This window comes from Nomascus leucogenys, chromosome 22a (genome assembly GCF_006542625.1).
Source record: "Nomascus leucogenys isolate Asia chromosome 22a, Asia_NLE_v1, whole genome shotgun sequence".
In the NCBI taxonomy this organism is placed as follows: Eukaryota; Metazoa; Chordata; class Mammalia; order Primates; family Hylobatidae; genus Nomascus; species Nomascus leucogenys.
The window spans coordinates 14,915,717-14,940,443 of NC_044402.1; the positions used below are offsets into that span (position 1 = coordinate 14,915,717).

General features: G+C 38.9%; 1 protein-coding gene across 6 annotated transcripts in view; it reads left to right on the forward strand.

Annotated features, from left to right (window-relative positions):
* RPS6KA5 (ribosomal protein S6 kinase A5) overlaps window positions 1-24,242 on the forward strand; it is a 187,419-nt gene extending 163,177 nt beyond the window's left edge. For all 6 annotated transcript variants that reach the window (XM_030804007.1, XM_030804008.1, XM_030804009.1 and 3 more), the window contains 5 exons: window positions 164-334; window positions 4,065-4,256; window positions 19,247-19,406; window positions 20,820-20,983; window positions 22,276-24,242. In XM_030804007.1, the coding sequence (XP_030659867.1) occupies window positions 164-334; window positions 4,065-4,256; window positions 19,247-19,406; window positions 20,820-20,983; window positions 22,276-22,524 (936 nt within the window). In that variant the 3' untranslated portion in view covers window positions 22,525-24,242. The remainder of the gene's footprint in view (window positions 1-163; window positions 335-4,064; window positions 4,257-19,246; window positions 19,407-20,819; window positions 20,984-22,275) is intronic.
* The last annotated feature ends 485 nt before the right edge of the window (window positions 24,243-24,727 follow it).

Genomic DNA, 24,727 nt, shown 5'->3' on the forward strand with positions numbered 1-24,727 from the left:
TCTATCTTTGAGCCCTTTTCTCTAAGATATGAGGATTGCCACTGATTATTTTAACAAAGGATTATTTAAACGTATTGGTGGTAGATAGTCAATACATGTTTTATATGTTAATAGACTTCTGTGCTTCAGGAAGGCCCTCCACATTATTCTTTTTCTTTTCTAGCTTCACACATTTCTAGTGATGGAACTTCTGAATGGAGGAGAACTGTTTGAACGCATTAAGAAAAAGAAGCACTTTAGTGAGACGGAAGCCAGCTACATCATGAGGAAGCTTGTTTCAGCTGTAAGCCACATGCATGATGTTGGAGTGGTGCACAGGGATCTGAAACCTGAGGTATAAAATCACTGGATCTCTTACATAATTCAGTCTAGCACCGTTATTAAAGATCTCGCAAACATGGGGGAAGTTTCTGGGGAGGTTTCCTTATTTTTTTACTTTTCAAGGCTGTTAAATAGATAATTGAAAATATGTTTCTTTGATTTTTTTCTTTTATATTTCAGTCTAAAATAAATTTGTCTTTGTTTATTTTTTGCCAGCTGATCATCTTGAGGTTATATTTGTAAGTGTGAGAACCTTTTATGGAAAAAATATTTTATGCAACAGTTGTGGACTAAAAATAGCAATGGAAATTTTTATAGCAGAAAATAATATCTCTTACATATAATTTTAGAGGGTTTTTTTTCCAAATGATGCATTTTGAAAACTTATTTTTTACATTTGTAATCAAATTGGTTAGCTCATGAATAAAAATGTGTATAATTCTATTCTAAATACTTAAAGAATTGTCTTGGTTTAATTAGTTATGCCATCTTTCTATGTGCTTTTCTATGATCGTGCTATAATATTTATAGAACTATATGTAGCAATGCAAAAGCAACAGCTATTTATATATCTCCTCTTATGAAAGGCTAATAAAGAAAGTTCTAACTCTTAGAATGATCCCTTTTTAGTATCAAAAATATGAAAATTCCCTCCTTTTAGAAAATCAACAAAATAATGAAAATTGAAAAACGAAAATCAATACTGTATAAAAAGATAATGACTCATCCTTTACCATATACAAGATTATACATATTCTCTCCAAAATAGAACTTTAATTATTATGTGATTATCATACGTTCTCGAGTATATATAAAATACTGACTTATTTGATGTTCCTTTTGTGATTAAGCCACAAAAGACTGTTTCTCTAAAAGCACTATTTTTGCCTTTTACTGAAGTATCTTGAATTATTAGAAGAGGATGTTTTAAAAGTGGAATTCTTTTCTTCTCTACTTCACATGGAAAAGAAAATTTTTTAAATGAAATTCTGTGCATTAAAATATATTTGGTTTGTTCCTTTCATGTATTTAAACTTCTATGTATTTTCTATTACCATTATTCACAGTACTAGTAATTAATCAAAAGCAAATTCTGTTTTATTAACTTGCAACTATGATAGTTCCCCCCTGCTTCCTTCATCATAGTTCTCACTGTCCTACATAACGCCCACTGAAAATATGGTGCTCTGTACATTGGAGATTAGCTGTCTATTTTTAAATGTGAAAGCACACCACTTAAATGTTTTCTTGATAGACAAGGAACAAGCATGTAGTTTTTTTTTAATTGAAAAGATCTGTTCCATGACTGTATAGAATTCATTTTCACATGTTTTATTCTTTGATAACTGGCCATCTGTCACCTCATGAGTCTCAAATGAGGCAACTGTCCTCTCTTGCAGAATTTAGATTTGCATTCCTCCTTTCCTGATAAAAAGATACTTATGTAGCTTAATTCTTCTTATTTGTTATAAGGCTTTTCTTTCAAATACTCACTTGAAATGGGGCAGAACTATCAGATTATTTAGGACATTCTACTGCAATTATAGTCCTAAATCAAACTAGATTTTGGAGAAATGAAAATGGACCTTTGAACTAACATTTTCATAATAAAGTATCTTTCACTTTGACTTTTAAATGGCAGTGTTTAGTATTTCTAAACTAAAAGTTTAATATTTTTCTCATGCAGCACTTTAAAGTCTGATTTTTTATCTTTTGGTAGGTAGCTATGTGGATTCATTTTCTGCATAGGCAGAATCCTAAGTCTAGGTAAGAGTCAGATAAATTTAGAAGCTGGCTGACATTCTTAGTAAGCTGCCTTGTATTTTTCAAACTTGTCCCATACTCTTCTGAGATTAAGAAAAGTTGCATACATCCAATTTGTTTCAGGCAGAACTTGAGATGAGGATAAAAGGGGATTGAATGGTTACTTCCCACCATTCCTGACTAGGCACACCCTTCTCCATGTAGAACTGTCTCTAACTTTGAGCTTTGAGAGGAGAGGTAGGCAAGTGAGCAGTGTTTCTCAATTTTACATATTCAGGAATAGGAGGAATGGGTTAAAGTCACCAAATTAAAGTGATTGCCACATCCTCTCACTTCTTCTGCTTTAAGAACTGAAATTGGCCAAGCGCAGTGGCTCACACCTGTAATCCCAGCACTTTGGGAGGAAGAGGAAAGCGGATCACTTGAGGACAGGAGTTTGAGACCAGTCTGGCCAACATGGCAAAACCCCATCTCTATTAAAAATACAAAAAAAGTTAGCCAGGCATGGTGGCGGGCACCTGTAATCCCAGGTACTTGGAAGGCCGAGGCACCAGAATCACTTGAATCCAGGAGGTGGAGGTTGCAGTGAGCCAAGATCGCACCATTGCACGCCAGCCTGGGCAACAGAGCAAGACTGTCTGTCTCAAAAAAAAAAAAAAAGAACTAAAATCAAGAAAGCCCTTTTCCAATCTTAATATAGAATAAACATAGTCATTTCCAAAGACTTAGCAGGCTCAATGAAGACGAGGCCAGCTGTGGTTCATTCAGCTGTTCTGTGTGGACAATGCCTTGCACAGCAAAGGAGCTCAGGTGTTACTTGCTGAAAGACTTCTCCCAAGCACACATCCATCAACCCCAGTTGTGGCTTCAGTGTCACAAATTCAAGATTAAACACTGTATGCTAGAAAATTTAAGACAATTTTTAGTTAATTTTTTTGTTTTTCTTTCCACCCACTTTATTTACTTTCAGATGGAAGACTTAGGAGATTTTTCTTCTTTGCATCAGTGATACCTTCTATAATGTGTTTTATTTCAACTAGAATAGTATTAACAAAGCAAATGATATTCCAGAGCTGGGAATAATTTAATGACTATAAAGGCATAATGGATTTTGTTAGGATGCCTAAAGACGATATAATCAGATTTCACTTACTTTCAGTACTAGCTTAATGTACTTATTAAAATAATTTGTGCATCAGTAAGTATTAAGCATGTGATAAATACAAAAAGTAGTACTACAGAGTCTCAGTGATCAAGAAGCCTTGGTGGATGAATGATTTAAAATAATAAAGTTTTCTGAATATTTGAGGGATAATATCCCTAAGTATCAAAATATGTTTAAGTATTAGTTGTTGGAGAAAATATTTCTGAAATGTAATGGATATCTCCACCATGTCTTCTTCAATAGGCAATACTAGATATTATATAGCTATTTTATTTATGACTTTGTTCAATGAACACATGTTTACCAAAGCACCTACTCTATGTGTGTGCCAGGCCCTGGGGTAGGGTCAAAAATAAGGTAGACACATAGTCCCCGTCCTTATGGAATTATGACATAATGGGGATGAAGACATTAAGCTAGCAATACAGGGGTGGTAAGTGCCAGAAAGGAAAAGTAAATAGTGCTAGGAAAAAATATTAAACATTTTAACTTCCGTTTGGTAGGACGGTTAGGATGGTATCTCTAAATGAGGAGTAGATGGGGGAAGAAGCAGAAGACAAACACAAGCAGAGGGAAAAGCTTAGAAAAAGGGTCTGACATCAGAAGAGGCATGGTGCAGTTGAAAAATGTTTCACGTGATGGGGTAAAATTGAAATAATACCAAAAAGCATCAAGCAGAGAGCAGCTCGAGCCTCCCCGTGAGACCTCTCTGCACATGAATCAACTATCAACATACAAAGTGTTACATAAATAGGACCAGCAATTCCCAAGACCTGCCTAGTGAGAAACTAATGTAAGCATTGATATCTTGCAGAATTTATTGTTCACCGATGAAAATGACAATTTGGAAATTAAAATAATTGATTTTGGATTTGCACGGCTAAAGCCACCGGATAATCAGCCCCTGAAGACTCCATGCTTCACCCTTCATTATGCGGCCCCAGAGCTCTTGAATCAGAATGGCTACGATGAGTCCTGTGACTTGTGGAGCTTGGGTGTCATTTTGGTGAGTTCTTTTCAATACAGTCATTAAACCTGCTCATTTCTTTGGTGTCCTCTCTCTTTATCTCGCTCTTCACTGTTTCCTTACATTCATGAAAAAATTGGCAAAGTGGTTTCTTTTTTGTACAGCCAATTAGAGGCCTAACCGAATAGTATTTCCCTTCTTAAAATGTATATTAGAGAAAATGTAGGAATTTCTATTTTGGTTTATTTTGAAATATTTAAGTTAGCTGTGTTTTATATCAATGGAAGTTAAAGGAACTATAGTATATATTTTTAAAGACACGTATTATATTGGACATAATGTGAAAATAGCAAAGTGATTCATCAATAGGAAAACATTTTTAAAAAACTATTCTGTGAAGTTTCAGACTAAAATGTAATTAAAGAATACCATTTAAGCTAAATTAACAAATAAATAGATAAAATTAGAAGTATTTCTACTGGATAACTTAAAGTAATGTGAGCATGCTTTTCACAAAATGTCCTTGGCTGCTGTGATTAGAAACAGAACATTAAGCTAGAAAAATCTTGTGTTTTTTTCTCCAAATATCATTACTTTTTCTGCATATAATTTGTAATGCATGATCTTGGGAAATTTTCAGAAAGTACAGAAAGAAGGAACAAGGTGAAAATTACTCATAATCTTCTCATTGAGAGATGATATACCTCAAGGTCTCTATCTCCCTTCAGCCCCTCCTCCCCTGTAGATATGTAGGCTTTACATCTTTCCACATGTTTTCTATACATGTATACATATTTGAATTTTTTAACAAATAAGATTATATTATACCTGTATTTTGAGTCTTTGAAACTTATTTAACCATTTATTTACTAATAAGCTGTTAGCTTTTTTTCACTTTTTCACTAATTATAAGCTACACAAATGAATTCTTTTTATATATGTGTTTGTGTTTGTCTCACCATTTCCTTAGGATAGATTCCCAGAAGAATGGTATGCACAACTTTCCTTTAACATGTGTGCCTGGGTTTCCTTCTAAAAGATTTATCAGATTATGTTCTCATCAACTGTATGGGAGTACATTGGCTATCAATTTTCATCTGAAATGATATCCCATTGTGATAATTTGCATGTGTTTCTTTGATGAATATTTAGTTTGAGCATCTTTTCATGCATTTGAACATTAGTATTTTCTCTTTTATGAATTACTCTCTTTTTTTTTTTTTGGAGACAAAGGCTTGCTCTGTCTCCCAGGCTGGAGTGCAGTGGCACAATCTTGGCTCACTGGAACCTCCGCCTCCCGGATTCAAGCGATTCTCCTGCCTCAGCCTCCTGAGTAGCTGGGATTACAAGTGCGCACCAACATGCCTGGCTAATTTTTGTATTTTTAGGAGAGATGAGGTTTTATCATGTTGGTCGGGCTGGTCTCAAACTCCTGACCTCAGGTGATCCGCCTGCCTTGGCCTCCCAAAGTGCTGGGATTACAGGCAAGAGCCACTGTGCCCCACCTCTTTTATGAATTGCTCTTTATGAGCTTTGCCCATTTTCCCATGAGATTTTTCTTACTGCATTTTAAAGCTCTATTAAAGACTTTCATTCTTTGACATTAATATTGGAAATGTTTTTTCTGGTGTGTCACTTGTTTTAAAACTTTGTTTATGGTAATACGGGATTTTGATTTTGTTTTTAAAAGGATTTAAACAGGGAAGATTCTTAAATGTCTGTGTAGTAAGATATGTCAGTCTTTTTCTTTATGATATCTGACTTTTATGTCAGATTGTCACTCCACTCCTATGCCCAACCCAAGTTTATGAAAATATTGTCCTAAATTTTTCTCTAGAATTATTTTATTCTTATACTTAAGTCTGGGATTTATTTTAGTGTCAGTTGTTTTCCCCCAATGACTAGTCAGTTGTCCCTGCAGGATGGTTCTTCTTTTATTTTTAAGTTTTAGTTTTTATCTCATCGGTTTTCAGTCATCATTTATAATTTTCAAACTAAACTTACATATTTGTGAATAACATTTTAAACAAAAATAAACTGACTCGTAGATCTGAGTTTCATTGAAGGACTTAAATTGAAGACATTTTTATTGGTAGCATGTCTTAAAGATTAATCTAAATAAAAAAGAGACTTTCATTTTTAGGAATTTCTTTTCTCTTGCTAAAGGCCAATTATGTCCATCAAGCTCTTTAAGGTTTTAAAAGGCAGTCTTAAACATGCAGCAGGGTATTTTGGAGCCTCTGAATTCCTTAACTATAGAAATAACTTTGTGTAATGACATGGATGGAAGCCATGCTTCTCTCTAAATGTAATTGTCAAATTTTTAAGAAAAATAGGCCGGGCGCGGTGGCTCACGCTTGTAATCCCAGCACTTTGGGAGGCCGAGGCGGGCGGATCACGAGGTCAGGAGATCAAGACCACAGTGAAACCCCGTCTCTACTAAAAATACAAAAAATTAGCCGAGCGTGGTGGCGGGCGCGTGTAGTCCCAGCTACTCGGAGAGGCTGAGGCAGGAGAATGGCGTGAACCCAGGAGGCGGAGCTTGCAGTGAGCCGAGATAGCGCCACTGCATTCCAGCCTGGGTGACAGAGCGAGACTCCGTCTCCAAAAAAAAAAAAAAAGAAAAATAGGACAAAAAAACAGGTTAAATGATATCACAGGATAATCACAATATCCAGTATGTGGGAAGTTCTACTGAACAAACAACCCAGTTTCTTCAACAAATAAATGGTAAAAAAAAAAAAAAAAAAAAAAAAAAAAAGTAAACCGAGAACTTATAAATGAAAAGACACATAAGAAACAATGTTTGCATCTTACTGAAGTCCTGATTCAAGCACTTTCTAATTTAGATTCTTTTTTTTTTTTTTTTTTTTTTTTGCAGTAGCCTCCCTCTATCGCCCAGGCTTGAGTGCAGTGGCACCATCATAGCTCACTGCAGGCTCAAGTGATCCTCCTACCTCAGCCTCCTGAGTAGCTGGGACCACAGGCACATGCCACCATACCCCAGCTAATTTTTTTTTTTTTTTTTAAATAGAAATGAAGTCTTGCTTTGTTGCCCAGGCTGGTCTAAAATTCCTAGCTTCAAGTGATCCTCCCGCCTCGGCTTCTCAAAATGCTGGGATTACAGGCATGAGCCACAGTGCCCAGCTTAATTTAAATTCTATTTATTAAATTCAAATTAAATGTAATTCGTATAGATCTAATTTATATACTATGTATATACCACAGCTAGGGAAATTTGAATATTGATTAGATGTTGAATGATACAAAGGAATTACTACTAATTTTTTTTAGATGTGATACTGATATTGTGGTTGTGGTTTTAAAAGTGCTTGCCTTTTACGGACAGACACAGTCTGTAATCCCAGCACTTCGGGAGGCCAAGGTAGGAATATTGTTTAAGCCCAGGAGCTCAAGACCAGCCAGGGCAACACAGTGGGACCCAGTCTCTAAAAGAAAAAAAAAAATTTAATTAGCTGGGCATGGTGGCTCATGCCAGTAGTCCCAGCTACTTGGGAGGCTAAGGTGAGAGGATCACTTGAGCCCAGAGGATGAGACTGCAGTGAGCCGTGATCACACTACCACACTCCACAGTGGGTGACAGAGCAATATCCTGTCTCCAAAAAACAAAAGTCCTTTCTTTTTAGAGGTACATGATAAAATACAGATGAAAATGAACAAAAATAATACCTTCATTAAACTATCTGAAAAAAAGAGTGCTTTCCTAACTTTTCTATATAAATGAATGCACATCTAGATACAAAGGCTGAATTATCCCATAACAAGCACAAAATTTATTTGAAGTCTCCTGATTTGTTTTAGAAATAAATGGAAGTTTTGTATTTTATATCTAATTAACATGTATGTGGACATTTTAATATGAAAACAAGTTATATTGTCCTCACTGAATAAAATAAATACTCCAGGAAGATACATCATGTAGTATTATGAGGTTTTGATTACAACCCATTATACCTGATGGATATACAATCCCTGTCTGAAATGTATAGGACTTTAATACAAATAGAGCTTACATGGTATATTAATCTGCTTAGGCTGCTGTAACAGAATACCACAAATTAGGCAGCTTAAACAACAGAAATTTATTTTCTCACAGTTCTTGATGCTGGGTAGTCTTACGATCCAGATGCCAGCAATATTGGTGTCTGGTGAGGGCCCTCTCCTTGGGTTACAGATGGCCACCTGCTTGCTGTGTCCACACATAGCCTTTCCTTGGTCTGCACACTCACAAAGAGAAAGTGTCTATCCCTTTAAGGACACTAATTCTCTTGGATCAGGGGCCCACCCATATAACCTCATTTAACCTTAGTTACCTCCCTAAAGGCCCTGTCTCCAAATACAGTCACATGGAGAGCCGGGGCTTCAACGTGTGAATCCCCAGGGGGCGCGAGGAGAACACAAACATTCAGTCCACAGTACACAGTATTTAGAGAAAGTAGGATAAGATATATAACATACCTGTGAGGTGCTGTAAAATTTTGTTTAAAGTGTTTTATTCTCAGGACCTTATTTTTTTACCACAATTTTATTTTGAAAATTTTACTTCTGGAGAAAATATGAGAGAATATTACTGTGAACATCTGACATTTTGCCGCATTTCCTTTTTCTTTCTCTCCAATTATTTCTAGTGTGCATGCTCTCTCTATATGTATGTGTATATGTATATATGTGAGTATATATAATACATATATACAGACATACATATATATCTTTATGTAGAGATAGAGCTATACCTTGCTACACTATTTGCAAACAATTTGCAGACACAAAGTTATCCTTAACAGATATTTCTAGATAATCAACTAAAATTTTAAGAGCTTGGAACTGAGAGGATCCTAAAGTTTGTTTAATTCTACCTCTTCCAGAAAAGGGATATTTTATATTATCACCAATATCCTCTCCAATACTTCCAAAGTTGGAAAGTTAGTTTTTTCACCCAACAACCTGTTGCATTATTACATGCCAGAAAGCAAGAAAACTTTATTTATAAAGATTGGTTTCTTTTTTTTTTCTTTTTTTTTTTTTTTTGAGGTGGAGTCTTGCTCTATCACCAAGGCTGGAGTGCAGTGGCGCGATCTCCACTCACGGCAAGCTCCGCCTCCCAGGTTCACGGCATTCTCTTTCCTCAGCCTCCCGAGTAGCTGGGACTACAGGCGCCCACCACCATGCCCGTCTAAATTTTTTTTGTATTTCTAGTAGAGACGAGGTTTCACCATGTTGGCCAGGATGGTCTCCGTCTCCTGACCTCGTGATCCGCCTGCCTCGGCCTCCCAAAGTGCTGGGATTACAGGCGTGAGCCACCACGCCCGGCCCTTTTTTTTTTTGAGACAAGATCCTGCTCTGTTGCCCAGGCTGAAGTGCAGTTGCACATTCGTGGCTCACTGCAGCCTCGACCTCCCAGGCTGAGGTGATCCTCTTGCTTCAGTCTCCCGAGTAGCTGGGATTACAGGCACACACCACCATGCCCAGCTAATTTTTGTATTTTTTGTAGAGGTGGGGTTTTGCCATGTTGCCCAGGCTAGTCTCAAACTCCTGGGCTCAAGCAGTCCGCCCACCTCAGCCTCCCAAAGTTCTGGGATTGCAGGTGTGAGCCACCATTCCCTGCCCTGCTTTCTTATATTTAGCCACAAATATACCTGTTAAGAAGTGGGGCAGGACAAAGAAGTAGAGCAGACTTTAGAAAACTATTTGGCAGTATCTACCGAACATATGCGGACCAAATAACCCAGCAATTCCAATTCAGAAATATATCCAACAGAAATACATATATTTCTGTAACAAAGACATGTATAAGAAGATATATAACAGCGTGATTCAAATTCCCCACACTGGAAACAACCCAATGTTCATCAACAATACAAGGATATTTTAAAGAGAGGATGCTGGGAAGACAGTGCAGCAGGAAGCACCAGGAATCTGTCTCACCACCAACTGCAGTGGCAGAATCTCTCTGACGTAACTATTTTGGAACTCTGAAGTCCATTGAAAGTTTTCAACTTCCAGGGAAAGGTTTCAACAGTAAAGTGCAGTTAATTTCGGTCAATTTTAGCTCTTAGCACAGTATAGGTCGAGTATCCCTTATTCAAAATGCTTGGGACCAGAAGTATTTTGGATTTCGGCATATTTGCAGAATATGTACAGGTTGAGCATCCCTAATCTGAAAATCCAAAATGCAAAGTGCTCCAGTGAGCATTTCCACTGAGCATGTTGGCACTCAAAAAGTTTGTTTTGGGAGCATTTTGGATTTTGGATTTATAGGTTAGGGATGCTCAACTTATAGCAGCCACCCATTCCCTACCCTCAACCCTGTAGCAGACAGCCATGCACGTATTCCTAAAACAACCTATACACAGCTCGTGGGAGCCAGGAAGGGCAAAAAGGACATTGTCCTCCAAATATAGAGCATCTGTGATCTGAATTGCTGTAATTGCTGCTTCTCATTATAGAGGTGCAAAGAGGGCAGTGGTCACTGTTGTTGTGCCTGCCACCATTACTACAAGTCCTTCCTCCTCCTCCTCTGGATGAAGTGATTTCCAGGGGTACTTAAAGGACTAGTCCCCCTTTTTCCTCTCTTCATTTTTCTCCTTTTTCCCTTTGGGAGCCAGACATTCAGTACTTGTACATTCCAAAGCAACTGCTTATATAGGGAAAATTAGAAAGCTACCAAGCATGCCCAGGCAAAGCCACAGGCTCATCAAAGACCTGAGAAGACCTTAAGTTTGTACTCCATGCTGATCCTTGGCACAGAGACGGCCTATAACAATCAAAAAACAAAAAGCAATAAACAAAAACAAGTTAAAAAAAAAAAGCAAACCTTAGGGAAGGAGGAGAATTTTGATTCCCAGAGATATCACATCATTAAGTTCAAGGTGCTATTTTCAACAAGAATCACAAGGTATATAAAGAAATAAGAAATTATGGCCCACTCAAAGAAAAAAATAGATCAACAGAAACTGTTTCTGAAAAAGGCCTCATGATAAATTCGCCTAGACAAAGACTTAAAACAACTGTGTTAAAGACATTGAAAGACCTAAAGGAGTATGTGGGGAACATCAAGACAAAGTGTATTAACAAAATGGAAATAACAGTAAAGATATAGAAAACCTGAAAAGAAAATGGAAAGGAATTCTGGAGCTGAAAAGTACAATAACTAAAATGAAAAATTCAGTAGAGGGTTTCAGAGGCAGATTTGGCAGGCAGAAGGAATCAGTGAAATTGAAGTTAGGACAATTAAAATTATTGAGTGTGAGGAACAGACAGAAAAATGAAAAAAAGCAAACAGAGCCTACGGGACTGTAGGATGCCATCAAGAGGACCAACATACGCATTGTTGGAGTTTTAGAAGAGAAGAGAGAGAAAGGGACAGAGTGAATATTGGAAGAAATATTCTACTGGATTGGTGGAAAACTTTCCAATTTTAATGAAAGACAGTATAAACAACTAAGAAAGTCAACAAAATTCAAGTAAGACTAACTGAAAGAGACCCACATTGAAACACATTATAATGAAGCACCTGTAATCCCAGCACTTTGGGAGGCTGAGGCGGGCTGATCACTTGAGGTCAGGAGTTCAAGACCACCCTGGCCAACATGGAGAAACCCCATCTCTACTAAAAATACACAAATTAGCCGGGCGTGGTGGCGCACACCTGTAATCCCAGCTACCCGGGAGGCTGAGGCAGGAGAATTGTTTGAACCTGGGAGGCGGAGGTTGCAGTGAGCTGAGATCATGACAGAGTGGGTGACAGAGTGAGACTCTGTCTCAAAAAAAAAACAAAAACAGAATCTTGAAAGCAGCAAGAGAAAAGCGATTCCACACATACAAGTGATCTTCAGTTAGATCATCAGCAGATTTCTCATCAGAAAGTGGCTCAGAAGGCAGTGGAGTGATACATTCAAAGCACTAAAAGGAAGAAAAAAACAAAACTGTCAGCCAAGAATCCTATCTCTGGCAAAGCTGTCCTTCAAAGGTGAGGGAGAAGTTAACATATTTCTAGATCCGTAAGAAGCTGAGGGAGTTCATTACTTCATTACCACTAACGCCGCTCTGTAAGAAATGCTCAAGGGAGTCCTGCAGGCTGACAAGAAAGGACACTAGACAGTTAATTCAAAGCCTTATGAAGAAATAAAGATGTCAATAAAGGTAAATACATGACCAGTGGTAAAAAGCTAGCATTATTGTGACAACAGTTTATAACTTCACTTTTTGTTTTCTGCGTGACATAAGAGACGAATGCATTTAAAAGAATTATCAATTTGTCTTGGGGCACACGATGTATGAAGATGTAGTTTTGTAACATAAACAGCCAAAAGAAGTTGGGTAGAACTGTTAGAGGAGCAAAGGTTTTTCTACATTATTAAAGTTAAACTGATATAAATTCAAGTTAGAGTGTTATAACTTTAGGATAGTAAATGTAATCCCTTGGGAACCACAAAGAAAATAGCTATAGAATATATACAAAAAGAAAGAAGAAAGGAATTTAAATGTTTTATTACAAAAAAAAAACTAAACATAAAAGAAGGCAGTAATGCAGAATATGAAGGACAAAAAAGCTATCAAGCATATAGAAAACAAATAGCAAAATGACAGAAGTTAGTTCCTTTTTATCAGTAATTACTTTAAATGCAAATGGATTAAACTCTAATCAAAGGACAAAGATTGGCATAATGGATTTAAAAACATGATTAACTATATGCTGTCTGCAAAAGAATCACTTTAAATCCAAAGACACAAATAGATTGAAAGTGAAACTATGGGAAAAGATATTCCATGCAAATAGTAACCAAAAGGGATCAGGGCTGAGTGCAGTGGCTCAAGCCTGTAATCCCAGCACTTTGGGAGGCCGAGGCAGGCGGGTCACTTGAGGTCAGAAGTTCGAGACCAGCCTGGCCAACATGGTGAAACCCCATCTGTACTAAAAATACAAAAGTTATCCAGGCGTGGTTGTGTGTGTCTGTAATCCCAGCTACTCAGGAGGCTAAGGCAGGAGAATCGCTTGAACCCAGGAGGCAGGGGTTGCAGTGAGCCAACATTGTGCCATTGCACTCTGGCGTAGGTGACAAGAGCGAAACTTCGTCTCAGAAACAAACAAACAAACAAAAAAGAGATCAGGAGTGGCTACAGTAAAATAGACTTTTTTTTTTTTTTGAGATGGAGTCTCGCTCTGTCGCCCAGGCTGGAGTGCAGTGGCGCGATCTCAGCTCACTGCAAGCTTCGCCTCCTGGGTTCACGCCATTCTCCTCCCTCAGCCTCCCGAGTAGCTGGGACCACAGGCACCCGCCACCTCGCCCGGCTAATTTTTTGTATTTTTTTTAGTAGAGACGGGGTTTCACCGTGTTAGCCAGGATGGTCTCGATCTCCTGACCTCGTGATCCGCCCGCCTCGGCCTCCCAAAAGGCTGGGATTACAGGCGTGAGCCACCGAGCCCGGCCTAAAATAGACCTTTTTTTTTTTTTTTTGAGACAGAGTCTTGCTCTGTTGCCCAGGCTGGAGTGCAGTGGCACAATCTCAGCTCACTGCAACCTCTGCCTCCTGAGTTCAGGCAATTCTCATGCCTCAGCCTCCCAAGTAGCTGGGATTACAGGCGCATACCATGACACCCAGCTAATTTTTGTATTTTTAGTAGAGATGGGGTTTCGCCATATTGGCCACACTGGTCTCAAACTCCTGGACTCAAGCAATCTGACTGCCTCAGCCTCCCAAAGTGCTGGGATTACAGGCATGAGCCACCACTCCTGGCCACAAAATAGACTTTAAATCAAAAAAGTTTACAGGAGGCTGGGCATGGTGGCTCACAGCTGTAATCCCAGCACTTTGGAGGCTGAGGCAGGAGGATCACTTGAGCCCAGGAGTTTGAGACTAGCCTGGACAGCATAGTGAGACCTCATTTCTACAAAAAATTTAAAAATCAACCAGATGTAGTAGCATGTGCCTATAGTCTCAGATACTCAGAAGGCTGAGGTGGAAGGATCTCTTGAGCCTGGGGAGGTCAAGGCTGCGGTGAGTCATGTTGATGCCACTGCACTCCGACCTTGGAAACAGAGCAACACTTTGTCTCAAAAAAAAAAAAACCAGAGGGTCCTCATATATTAATAAAATATCCAATTCAACAGGAAGACATAATAATTACAAACACTTGTACACCTAATGTAGACCAGTAAAATACATGAAGCAAAAACTGACAGAACTGAAGGGAGAAGTAGACAGTCCTGTAATAATTATTGGAAACTTCAATACCCAACTCTCAGTAATGGATAAAACAACTGGCCAGAAGCTAAGAAGGAAATAGAGGACTTAACCAACTAGATCTAATGGACACATACAGAGTTAAAATGTGGATGCAATCTGAGTTTCCATGGATAGATGATAGACAAGCAAAATGTGCTGTATACATACGCTGGAATATTATTCAGCCTTGAAAAGGGAGGAAATTCTCACATATACAACAACATAGATGATTATTAAGGATATTATGCTAAAGAAAGAAGCCAGTTACAAAAAGACAAATAGTGTATGTTCAGAAAAGATACTTAGGTTATTCAAAATCATAGAGACAAAAAGTAAAATGGTGGTTGCAGGGGTTGTGGGGGAAAGGAGAATCGGGAGTTATTATTTAATGGGTATAGAGTTTTAGTTTTACAAGATGAAAAGAGTTCTAGAGATGGATGGTGATGATGATTGCATACTGTGAAGATATTTAATACCATCGAACTATACACTTAAAAATGGTTAACATGGTACATTTTGTTAAATGTATTTTAACACAATAAAAAATTAGGAGTGGTGGCCAGGCGTGGTGGCTCACGCTTGTAATCCCAGCCCTTTGGGAGGCCGAGGCGGGCAGATCACAAGGTCAGGAGTTCGAGACCAGCCTGGCCAAGAGACAAGCCTGACCAATATGGTGAAACCCCATCTCTACTAAAAACACAAAAGTTAGCTGGACATGGTGGCAGGCGCCTGTAATCCCAGCTACTTGAGAGAGTGAGGCGGGAGAATTGCTTGAACTCGGGAAGTGGAGGTTGCAGTGAGCCGAAGATTGTGCCACTGCACTCTAGCCTGGGCGACAGAGCGAGACTCCAACTCAAAAAAAAAAATTAGGAGTGGAGAGAAACATATTCTATTCTGTGTTCTCCCGGAAAGCGAAAGCTGAAGCTAATACTTATGTCATATTATGTTATTAAAGAGCATAATCCCAAGGGTGCAGGACTGAGGAAAAGAGAGCAGAGCATGTACTACTGGGCTGGCCACGTGTCATCATCAAGTGCAGTTGATCACTTGAGCTCATGGAACAGACCTCTGAGCAGAGCCAGGAAGCATGAGTTCTGTAAGTGGGTCATGCACCCATAGAATCTAGATACGGAGGACCTGGACCCATCAGCCATTGGTTCAGCACAGCTCTCAGAGACAGCACCCCGACCCCACAAGGTATTATCCTGAGACAGCTGGTATCTTTGCTGAGTCTGTCATGTTCTACAGGCCAGCTGCACTTAAGTGAACCATCTGTCAACCAGGCTCATCGGTTGATCATAGGGAACCTCCTTCAGTGAGGTCATAGTGTGAGTTAAGGAAGAAGTGTTAGTGCATCCAAGACAGGTGACATGCATGTAAGCACGTCATTTATTAATGCCTTCTGGACTGCCCAGGGCAGATTCTGAGTGTGCCATTTCCATAGTGCATTGGTTTGTTGCTGTACCTACCTGACTTGGTGAATCAAGGCATCTGCTGATCTTAGCACATGATGCACTGCTCTTGGGATCGCATGTTGAGGCACTCAGAGCCTGCCAGGGTCTGGTAACATCTCAGGAGCTGTTATTTGGAAAATAGTTATCTGCCACAGAAGGCCCCACCTTGCACCAGAATACTTCAGGTCTGCTCTGAGACTCTCCTGTGGTGGCTGCGAGAGAGTCTCATCTTTCACAGATACCTGTAGTACAATCAGAGCAACTGAATCCTATGGCCCAAGTAGCTTCCTGCTAATTGGCAGGATTGGACCTATAACAAAAGCCTATGCTAGGCCCCACTTGAAACAGGTAGCCTTCCAAGTCACTTGATAAATCTCTTAGAGCAGTATTCTCAAGTGCAACGTATGCTACCTCCAAAATGCAAATAAGCCCACTAAGTTCTATTCCTGTTTCTTAGTGGTACAAGGTACAGTAGGTTGTCTTTTAGAGGAGGATGTTTCATTATGCCCCTGACCACTGGAGCCCCAGTTTTCTGCTCTGCAGAATGAGAATTATATCATTCCACTTCTGGGGAATGAGGAAAATACCCTATAATGGTGCCTAATCGCATTAACAGGACTAACTTTGCTCTGCTTTCCTTTCTTTCCTTCACTATAGATATTAGAAGAGCTTTTGTTCCATGTTTGGGGAGGTAAACTTGCAGCTAGAAAGGCAAGACCTGGGGAAACTACATTCTATTCAATAGCAAGGGTCAGGGAAATAGGATTCTAGAAACTTAGGGAAAAGGAGCGGAATTCCTGGCATCCTTGGAAGAGGAGGGGGGACCTGGAACACATGTGACACAAGTTCCACAGACTCATCAGAGCTGTCATTTGGTGGCATCCCTCTGTTTAATCAAGACCACAGTACAGTCTCTATCATATCACTGTCTTAAGCGTTCTTAAAGAGTTCTTACTCATTCAGGAAATAAGCATGGGATAGCAAATTCTGGCACTATGCAAGGTTCAGGGGATACAGTGATACATAAGACATAGTTCTGCTTCTAGGGAGCTCATGGTTTAGCAATGTGGACAGTTATATTGAGTTACCCCACAAAGTGATAGGGCATCTACAGGTGTGCACACCAGTTCAGTGGCTGTGTAGATAGCTCTGTGGATACAGTAGTGGAGGATAAGTTCATGAAGAAAGGATTCTTTCCATAGAGGGGAAGCCTTAAGAGACAAACTTATTAACCATTTGCTGAGCACCTACTGTGTGCCAGGCATAATACTAGGTATGTTAAATGTATGATTTCATATAACCTTATAATATCACTTGTTACTTTTACCCATGAAGAAATGGTCTAAGAGAAGTTAACGAATTTGCCCATCCCGAAGCTAGTTATTGACAAAGCAGTTGTTTGCAGCCAGGTGTGACCCTAATGCTCATTTCCCCTGCTTCTGTGCCACATGTCTTCTCTCTGGAGTAGAGGACTGCAGAGTTCCCAGCTGCCCAAACTGAGTAACTGGGCTACACTCTAGGCACCCTAGGATGCACGGGACTTTGCCAGCTGAAGAAAAAAAATGGCATTCTAAGGAGACCAAACAGCATGTGGAAAGTCCCAGAGCCCTGAGAACTGTTGGTGGGAACACAGGATTGGAATATGGGGAACTGCAGAAGCTGAGGCTGAAAAAGAGAGGCAAGAGTCAGAGACTGAAGGAAGCCAGTGAAGGGATTTGGATACGGAAATGTTGTAAGATTTAAGTTGCATGACTGTTACTCTGGTGTCTGCATGAAGGATACAGGAGGGAAGAAGTCAGATGAGGGGCAGGTGGAGGCACGGCATCAGTTATGAGACTCCAGTTAATCTTGGACAGTTACTGCCAACCTGTGGACTGGCTCACTCAGACCTAATCGTAGCCTGCCATCAAGCTACATCAAGGATTTAGGGAGTTTTGTCTGCCTTCTACATACATTCTGACATTGCCCTTCTTAGAGCAATTAATCTTCCTTGTTAGGTTGCTCCAAATTAGAAACTGAGGTTCCTTCTCCATGTCTTCTATTTTCAAACTCTGCGCATTCTCATGCATATAGTTTTTATTCTTCTCAGGCACAATTTTCTATTCAGAAAATCCAGATTTGTCCAAAGCCTTCTAGTCTCTTGTAACCTTGGAGGTGTCAAGTTTCTCTTCCTTCTGCATCTGGGTCTTATTCCTGTCTTCTCCATCCTTCTTACTCATGTTTTGTTTATTACCTACCTTATTGGATCTCCTGGTTGTCCTTTTTATGTTATTTTTATTAGCCTGTCTAGGAGTTTCCATCTTTTCTGAAGAGCCAGTGTGTAAGAGCTGTTTCACCATCTTGCCATAGTGAGGGTGAGCCTACTTGTCAGAAACGTGACCAGAAAAGAAGGATGGCATATTGTTTCTAGATCACCGGAGCATCCTGTGGCTTCCATGTCTTCTAATTAGGGCTGGGGTTGACACTGAGCCTCCCCTCTGCGTCCCTTCCTTAGTGCCAGGATGAGCACGCTTCCCTCAGCCCAGGCTCCTGCTGACACCACTGCTCCCTTCTCACACTATCCGGTAGGGCCGCCTTTTGGTCCTCTCTGGTCCATACCCAGACACAGCTACTTAACACCAGCCAACCCACCACCATTGATGACCAACCTGCCATGTCTGCAAGATTGAAAATCAGTGAGCAGAGAAAATCCCCCCCCCCCAAGAATTTTAAAGGATAACTTTTCTAAAATCCAATCTCTGCTACAAAGATAAGCCTTGGCTTGTTTGTTATTCTGTTAACTTTATAAAGGGGAAAATCTTAAACATAGATTTCAGACATATGGCTACAATGAAAACAGGTGGCTGTAGATAATTCACTGTATTTAAGACAACAGTGAGAAAAATAAAAACAGGGGTAATTGCAGATCAAATAGGAAGGCCTATATAAAGTTTTTCAAGTCCTTAACCATAGTTACATGTCCTGGGGAAAGGATGGTGGAAATGGAATAGAAAAACATAGTTATTCAGGAGTTCTGCTATCTCTATTTTCTGTTAACATCAATACCATCTTTTGTGAAGCAGTTGGATTATCCTTTTCTGTTCTTATTGCTCTGAATGTAGTCATAAATGTGATTTTAAATCTATATCATAACAAGCCATGCCACTGGTTTACAAGTCTTTGAGATGTATTCACTGTCTCAGTGATAGAAGTCACATAATCTTTTAAACTCAATCATGCTAGTTGTAGCAATTGGTAAATTACACCATTTACATTACTGTTAGGATTATTAGAGTGGCTTTCAGAGATCTGGGTAATCATTCTGTTTTGTTACTTCTTCCCTGATAGTACACAATGTTGTCAGGACAGGTTCCCTTCCAATCTCATGACCGAAGTTTGACGTGTACCAGTGCAGTGGAAATCATGAAGAAAATTAAAAAGGGAGATTTCTCCTTTGAAGGAGAAGCCTGGAAGAATGTATCCCAAGAGGCTAAAGATTTGATCCAAGGTAAGAATCTAATGAAATTTTACATTTTATGTGATGTGTAGTGATTGAAGTAGAATCATGCCCATTTACACATACATTTGTATGTTAATTACTCAGGGAATCCATGTGTATTATAAAAGGCTTCCAGGCTACTCTCTTCAGCCTTGTCTTCTTATCAGAACATTCTCTTTATTAATGGTATCCACATTTCTAACATGAGCTAGCACTTGGCTTCCACTGGCATCTCAGTCAAACACATCTAAAACAAACCAATACTTTTTGACTGTCCTTCCCCCCAAACACGCTCCTCCTCCTGTCTTTCTTCCTGTCAACAGTGGCACTGCTAAGAAGCCAGATCACCAAAACAGAAACCTAGGCATCCTCCTGGATACCTGCACCTGCCTTTCCTTCTGCAGCCAGTCACGGAGTTCTACAGATTCAGCAGCGCTCCCAGCAGTTCGGTCCCTTCCTTCCCATTCACATGCTGTTGCCTTTGTTCTCATCACCATTTCTCTCCCCAAATCCTGCAGCATCCTTTCACCTTGCCTCACTTCCTCTGACTTAAGCTGTTCATCATCTGTCAATAGAGGGACTTTCCTAGAATCCAAATGTGATTATGCCTCTTTTCTGCCAAAAATCCTTTGGAGACTGTCTGTTTGCTTCAGGTCAGACTCCTTAGCCTAGCATTTAACATTCAAAGCCCCTCATGACTTGGTCCTGTCTGCCTTTGCTTCCTCCTCACCCCAGCTCTGCCGTTGCAGGATATTTGAATTCCTCAGATATGCCGAGCTTTCAGATCCCTCCGTGTCTTTACATGCTCTTCTTAATCCTCTTCCCTAGCCACTTCTCCTTATCCTACAGGACTCATCTCCTAGAAGCCTTCCAGGACATCCTCACTCCCTAGGCTACACTCTCCCTCGGGCCTGCTAACACACTGTGCCTGTGTATCTTGCTATCGCACTTGTCCCAGATGTTATAATAGCTGGGGTTTTCCCTACGTGTCTTCTAATACTAATAGCTCCTCTCTGCATCTCCATCTCCATATCTCTAGTGCCTTACTGCACTCCCTGACCTATAGAAGATGGCCAGTAAGTGTTTGGTATATGGATGAAGTAGATCTATGTGCTTTTTGCTTGCTCATTGGAGCTTACCAAGTCACCAGTGGGAATCTTTGTTTTGGATATTTATTTTCTCCTGATTGAAAAGCCACTTTGCCTGGAGCTTCCTAGAAATAGGCTACTGTGACTTTATAATTAGAATCCAGTATTCACAAAATAATTTAAATGAATAGGAAAATCTAATTATCTTTGTAGGAGGTTAAAGCTATATAGAAACCATTATTTCATGTGAACATAGCTGAGATTTATTTCTGAGTTTGTTTTTAAACCATGTTTAAAATGACAAATCATAAAATAAAAATATCTATTCCCACAGGACTTCTCACAGTTGATCCAAACAAAAGGCTTAAAATGTCTGGCTTGAGGTACAATGAATGGCTTCAAGATGGCAGTCAGCTGTCCTCCAATCCTCTGATGACTCCGGATATTCTAGGATCTTCGGGAGCTGCCGTGCATACCTGTGTGAAAGCAACCTTCCACGTAAGGCCCTGTGCTCTGTACATGTTGGGCGGTTTGAGTAGGAATCATAATCAAATGTTCTTACTCTGTAGCCTCAGATACATTTTCTTCGTTTCACATTTAAAATAATATGTGTCCTTTTAGGTATGTTTTTATAAGTTGCTTCATGGTTATAAACACTTTATAACAAAAAGTGCACAGGGGACCAGAGTCACTGCTAACCCACAAAATACGTATTTAATTTTAAGAATGACTTTATGAGATGAGATAATAGAACTTTTTCCTCTCAAATAGACTAAATAATTTTCTTTAAAAACCATAATAAGCATTAGGAACTAAGGCATATTTGAAAGTCCATTCATTTTACAACCATTTAGTACATCACACATTCTTAAAATCGGGAGGGATATGAAGTAAGTTCATTGGTATTAAGTATAGATTGTATGTTTGAAAGACTGAGACTATTTGGTAGAAACTGTGGATTATGCACATTTGTGCCAAGCAGATGCAAATACATTAAGATAATTCATGTGAAGTATAGTATAAGATGAGTTAGGGAAACAAAGTCACCTTCAGGGGGATTACTTTGAGAAAGGAGAAGGTATTGGGATAGTGCTTCAGCAGCAGAAATGGATTTAAAAAGTAATAAGCTAGGAAATGTTAAGATGGTAAAGAGATTAACTGGAAGAATTTCTATCAGATGATCCAAATCTTCTCAGTGACATAGGTTGCAAGGTGACAACTACAAGGTGTAACTGCAGCATTGTCATAGGCTAAGGAGAGTGAAGACAGGCTGCAGGAGGAGGAAGCCAGGGCAAGGCTGTAGAGCTGTGCTTCTCTGTGCGTGTAAGTGTCCGGTATATATCCAAATGACATTGAATGGGAGTGAAGAGCAAAGACTCAGAATACATCAAGTCTGCTTGCATTGGGACTTTGTGTTCAGAATTTTAAATCTTAGACACAGAACCAGTAAAAGCAATGGGGATAGTTTAGATTACTGATGGTCTTCAGGAATTTCCAGTCAATTGTTTCGTATTAGGATGTAGTACTAACTTCTTCAAAAGATTTATTAGAATTGTGACTCTCAGACAGCCTAGCTAGTTTGATTTAAACAGAGCCCTCAGAATATTTTTCCCATGAACGTCTCCACCCTGCCAATAGGCTTAGATATAAAGGTTTTAAGAGCTTTGTTCCCTTAAAACAACTTGGGGCTGCAGTTGCCAATGGAAAGTTGTCTTCTGCTTTAAGTCATAACTGCTAGGAAAACCGGCACTTTTACCTTCACAGGGGTTCCCTTTTTTTTCCCCCCCCAGGCCTTTAACAAATACAAGAGAGAGGGGTTTTGCCTTCAGAATGTCGATAAGGCCCCTTTGGCTAAGAGAAGAAAAATGAAAAAGACTAGCACCAGTACCGAGACGCGCAGCAGTTCCAGTGAGAGTTCCCATTCTTCTTCCTCTCATTCTCACGGTAAAACTACACCCACCAAGACACTGCAGCCCAGCAATCCTGCTGACAGCAATAACCCAGAGACCCTCTTCCAGTTCTCAGACTCAGTAGCTTAGGCATGGTAGGAGTGTATCAGTGATCCGTTGCACCTTTATTCCCTCAGCATATGCCTGGGGCGATCTTTTATGCTTTTAAAAATGTTTCCCTTTGGTCTCATTGGAATCTGCCTCTTAATGATTTTTTTCGGGAAAACCTGTTTGGTTATCCTCATCCAAAAGCACTGGACAGAGAATGTTACTGTGAATAGAGCACATATTATTCTTTTTAGCAACCTAGCATGATGCCAACAAGACTATTCTTGAAAGAGCAAAGGTTCCTGTAAATTTAATTAGGGCTAGATTTGAGCTGCTTGTAAGTCACAGGTTTTCCAGATGTCTGCCAACAAGAAATGACTCATACTGTGATGATACCTTTTGCTATGCCTTGTGGACAATGTGGGTTTTTGAAATTTGCACCCTTCAAACAATGATTTATCAGAGAAAGGGGTCTGTTTTCAAAAAAGATTCTGTAATGAATTTTATGTGTGGCATATACTTATTTCTTGAGAGAAGATTTTAACTTATTGTTTTTATTTTATGGTTACATATGATGATAACCTGCTATTATTAAACTTTTTCTAAAAAGTGAAAAAAAAAAAAGATATAAGAACTCAAGGTCCCTTACTCTGTATTCGGGATCCATCTGAGATGCATGCTAAGCTATGTTTATATTTTTAATTTTGCACTGCTCTCTCCTGGCAATTTGTTTTAATGGTTATTGCAGAATATTAAGGTACATGTCTCTCTGTTTTAAGTAATATTGCACTTTATAAAAAAGTATGAATAAAGCAAACTATTTTATAAAGTGCACTGTTTAAAGCATTTGCACTGTATTTTTGCCATTTATTTTCATTTTCTACTTTAAATTTGTCCTCACATCCCTCTTCTACTTTGTATGCAACAAGTAGAATGGGGCATGTTGTGTAATGTAGTCAGCCACTTATGCACTAATGTGAGGAAAACCTAAAGGGAAATTAAACTAAACACTGTGCTCATATTTGTACACTGTGTTGTACTACAGTGAGGAATTTCCTCCTGTAGTCATATATTATGTACATAATATTTTAGAATCATACCTATGACTTGTTTGGAAATTTTTCTGTTAAATTTTAAATCCAGAAAGCATATTTTATAAACTTATGCAGAGCACTTTTATTGCTCAAAAGTTCTGAATTCATACAGAAAACAAGTACTATGTGATGAAAACATTTCATTAAAAGATTGCTGCATTTAAAAATACAATTAATTGGTTCCCTATGCAAAAAAAAAAAAGAAGTGATAGGATTTGTATGTTATATTTTCTTTTAAAGCCATCATGTGAAATGTCGGGACTGAGAAAAGTGATTTTTTTGCTTTGTTTACAGGAATCATGCTTAAAGAGATAATGCCCAATATGTTTATTTTATAGTTTTTGTTAATGATAACCTTTTGAGCATTAGTTTGGAATTTGGACATGATATTTATTTATTCCTTTCTTGAGGTTACAGCAGCATTAATTTCAACCAGTTATGAATACTAAAAATATTGCACTCTATGTAATAGTAGTATATTTATTACTAAATCAATGTATATATTAATAGCACAGGCAAAAAATGGCAAATATTAAAATATTTTCAAAATATTATGTTATCCTGTTCACATTTTTGTCCACAGTGGTTATTGGGAATAATATTTTATACTTTTTGCTGGCCCAAATGGCTACATAATATTGAGTTAATGAAAGTTTTGTACTCCCAGCTTTCAATTATTCCTAGTAATTATGGGAAATTTTGTGTGAATTATTACCAAACTATTGCTAATTCACAAAATGTGATTCCATCAGGCACAGATCTCTAGTAGTCAAGAAAATGACCATATTTATAATTATATTGGACATATTTGGAACATATTTGGCTCTTCAAGCCATTTTTTATACTGTGCATCCTGGTAGAAAATACTAGTTGTAAAGTACAAACTAAAGGGACTATGTTGCTAATAGAAAATGATCCAGAAAAATGGTCAGACAGTATACAGATTGATGATGTGATTGATTTCATTGTGAATATTAGAAATTAATGGGTTTCATTTTCATTTATTTCCCTTGCCTCTTCTTCTTGAGGAGGACTTGACAGACAATGAAATGGGTAAAAAGGCAGTCACACTAACAGGAAGAAGGGAAGATAGGCTAGCCGTCAACTGATGAGCCTGCCTGAATAATCTCAAATGGGCTTTTGAAAAGACC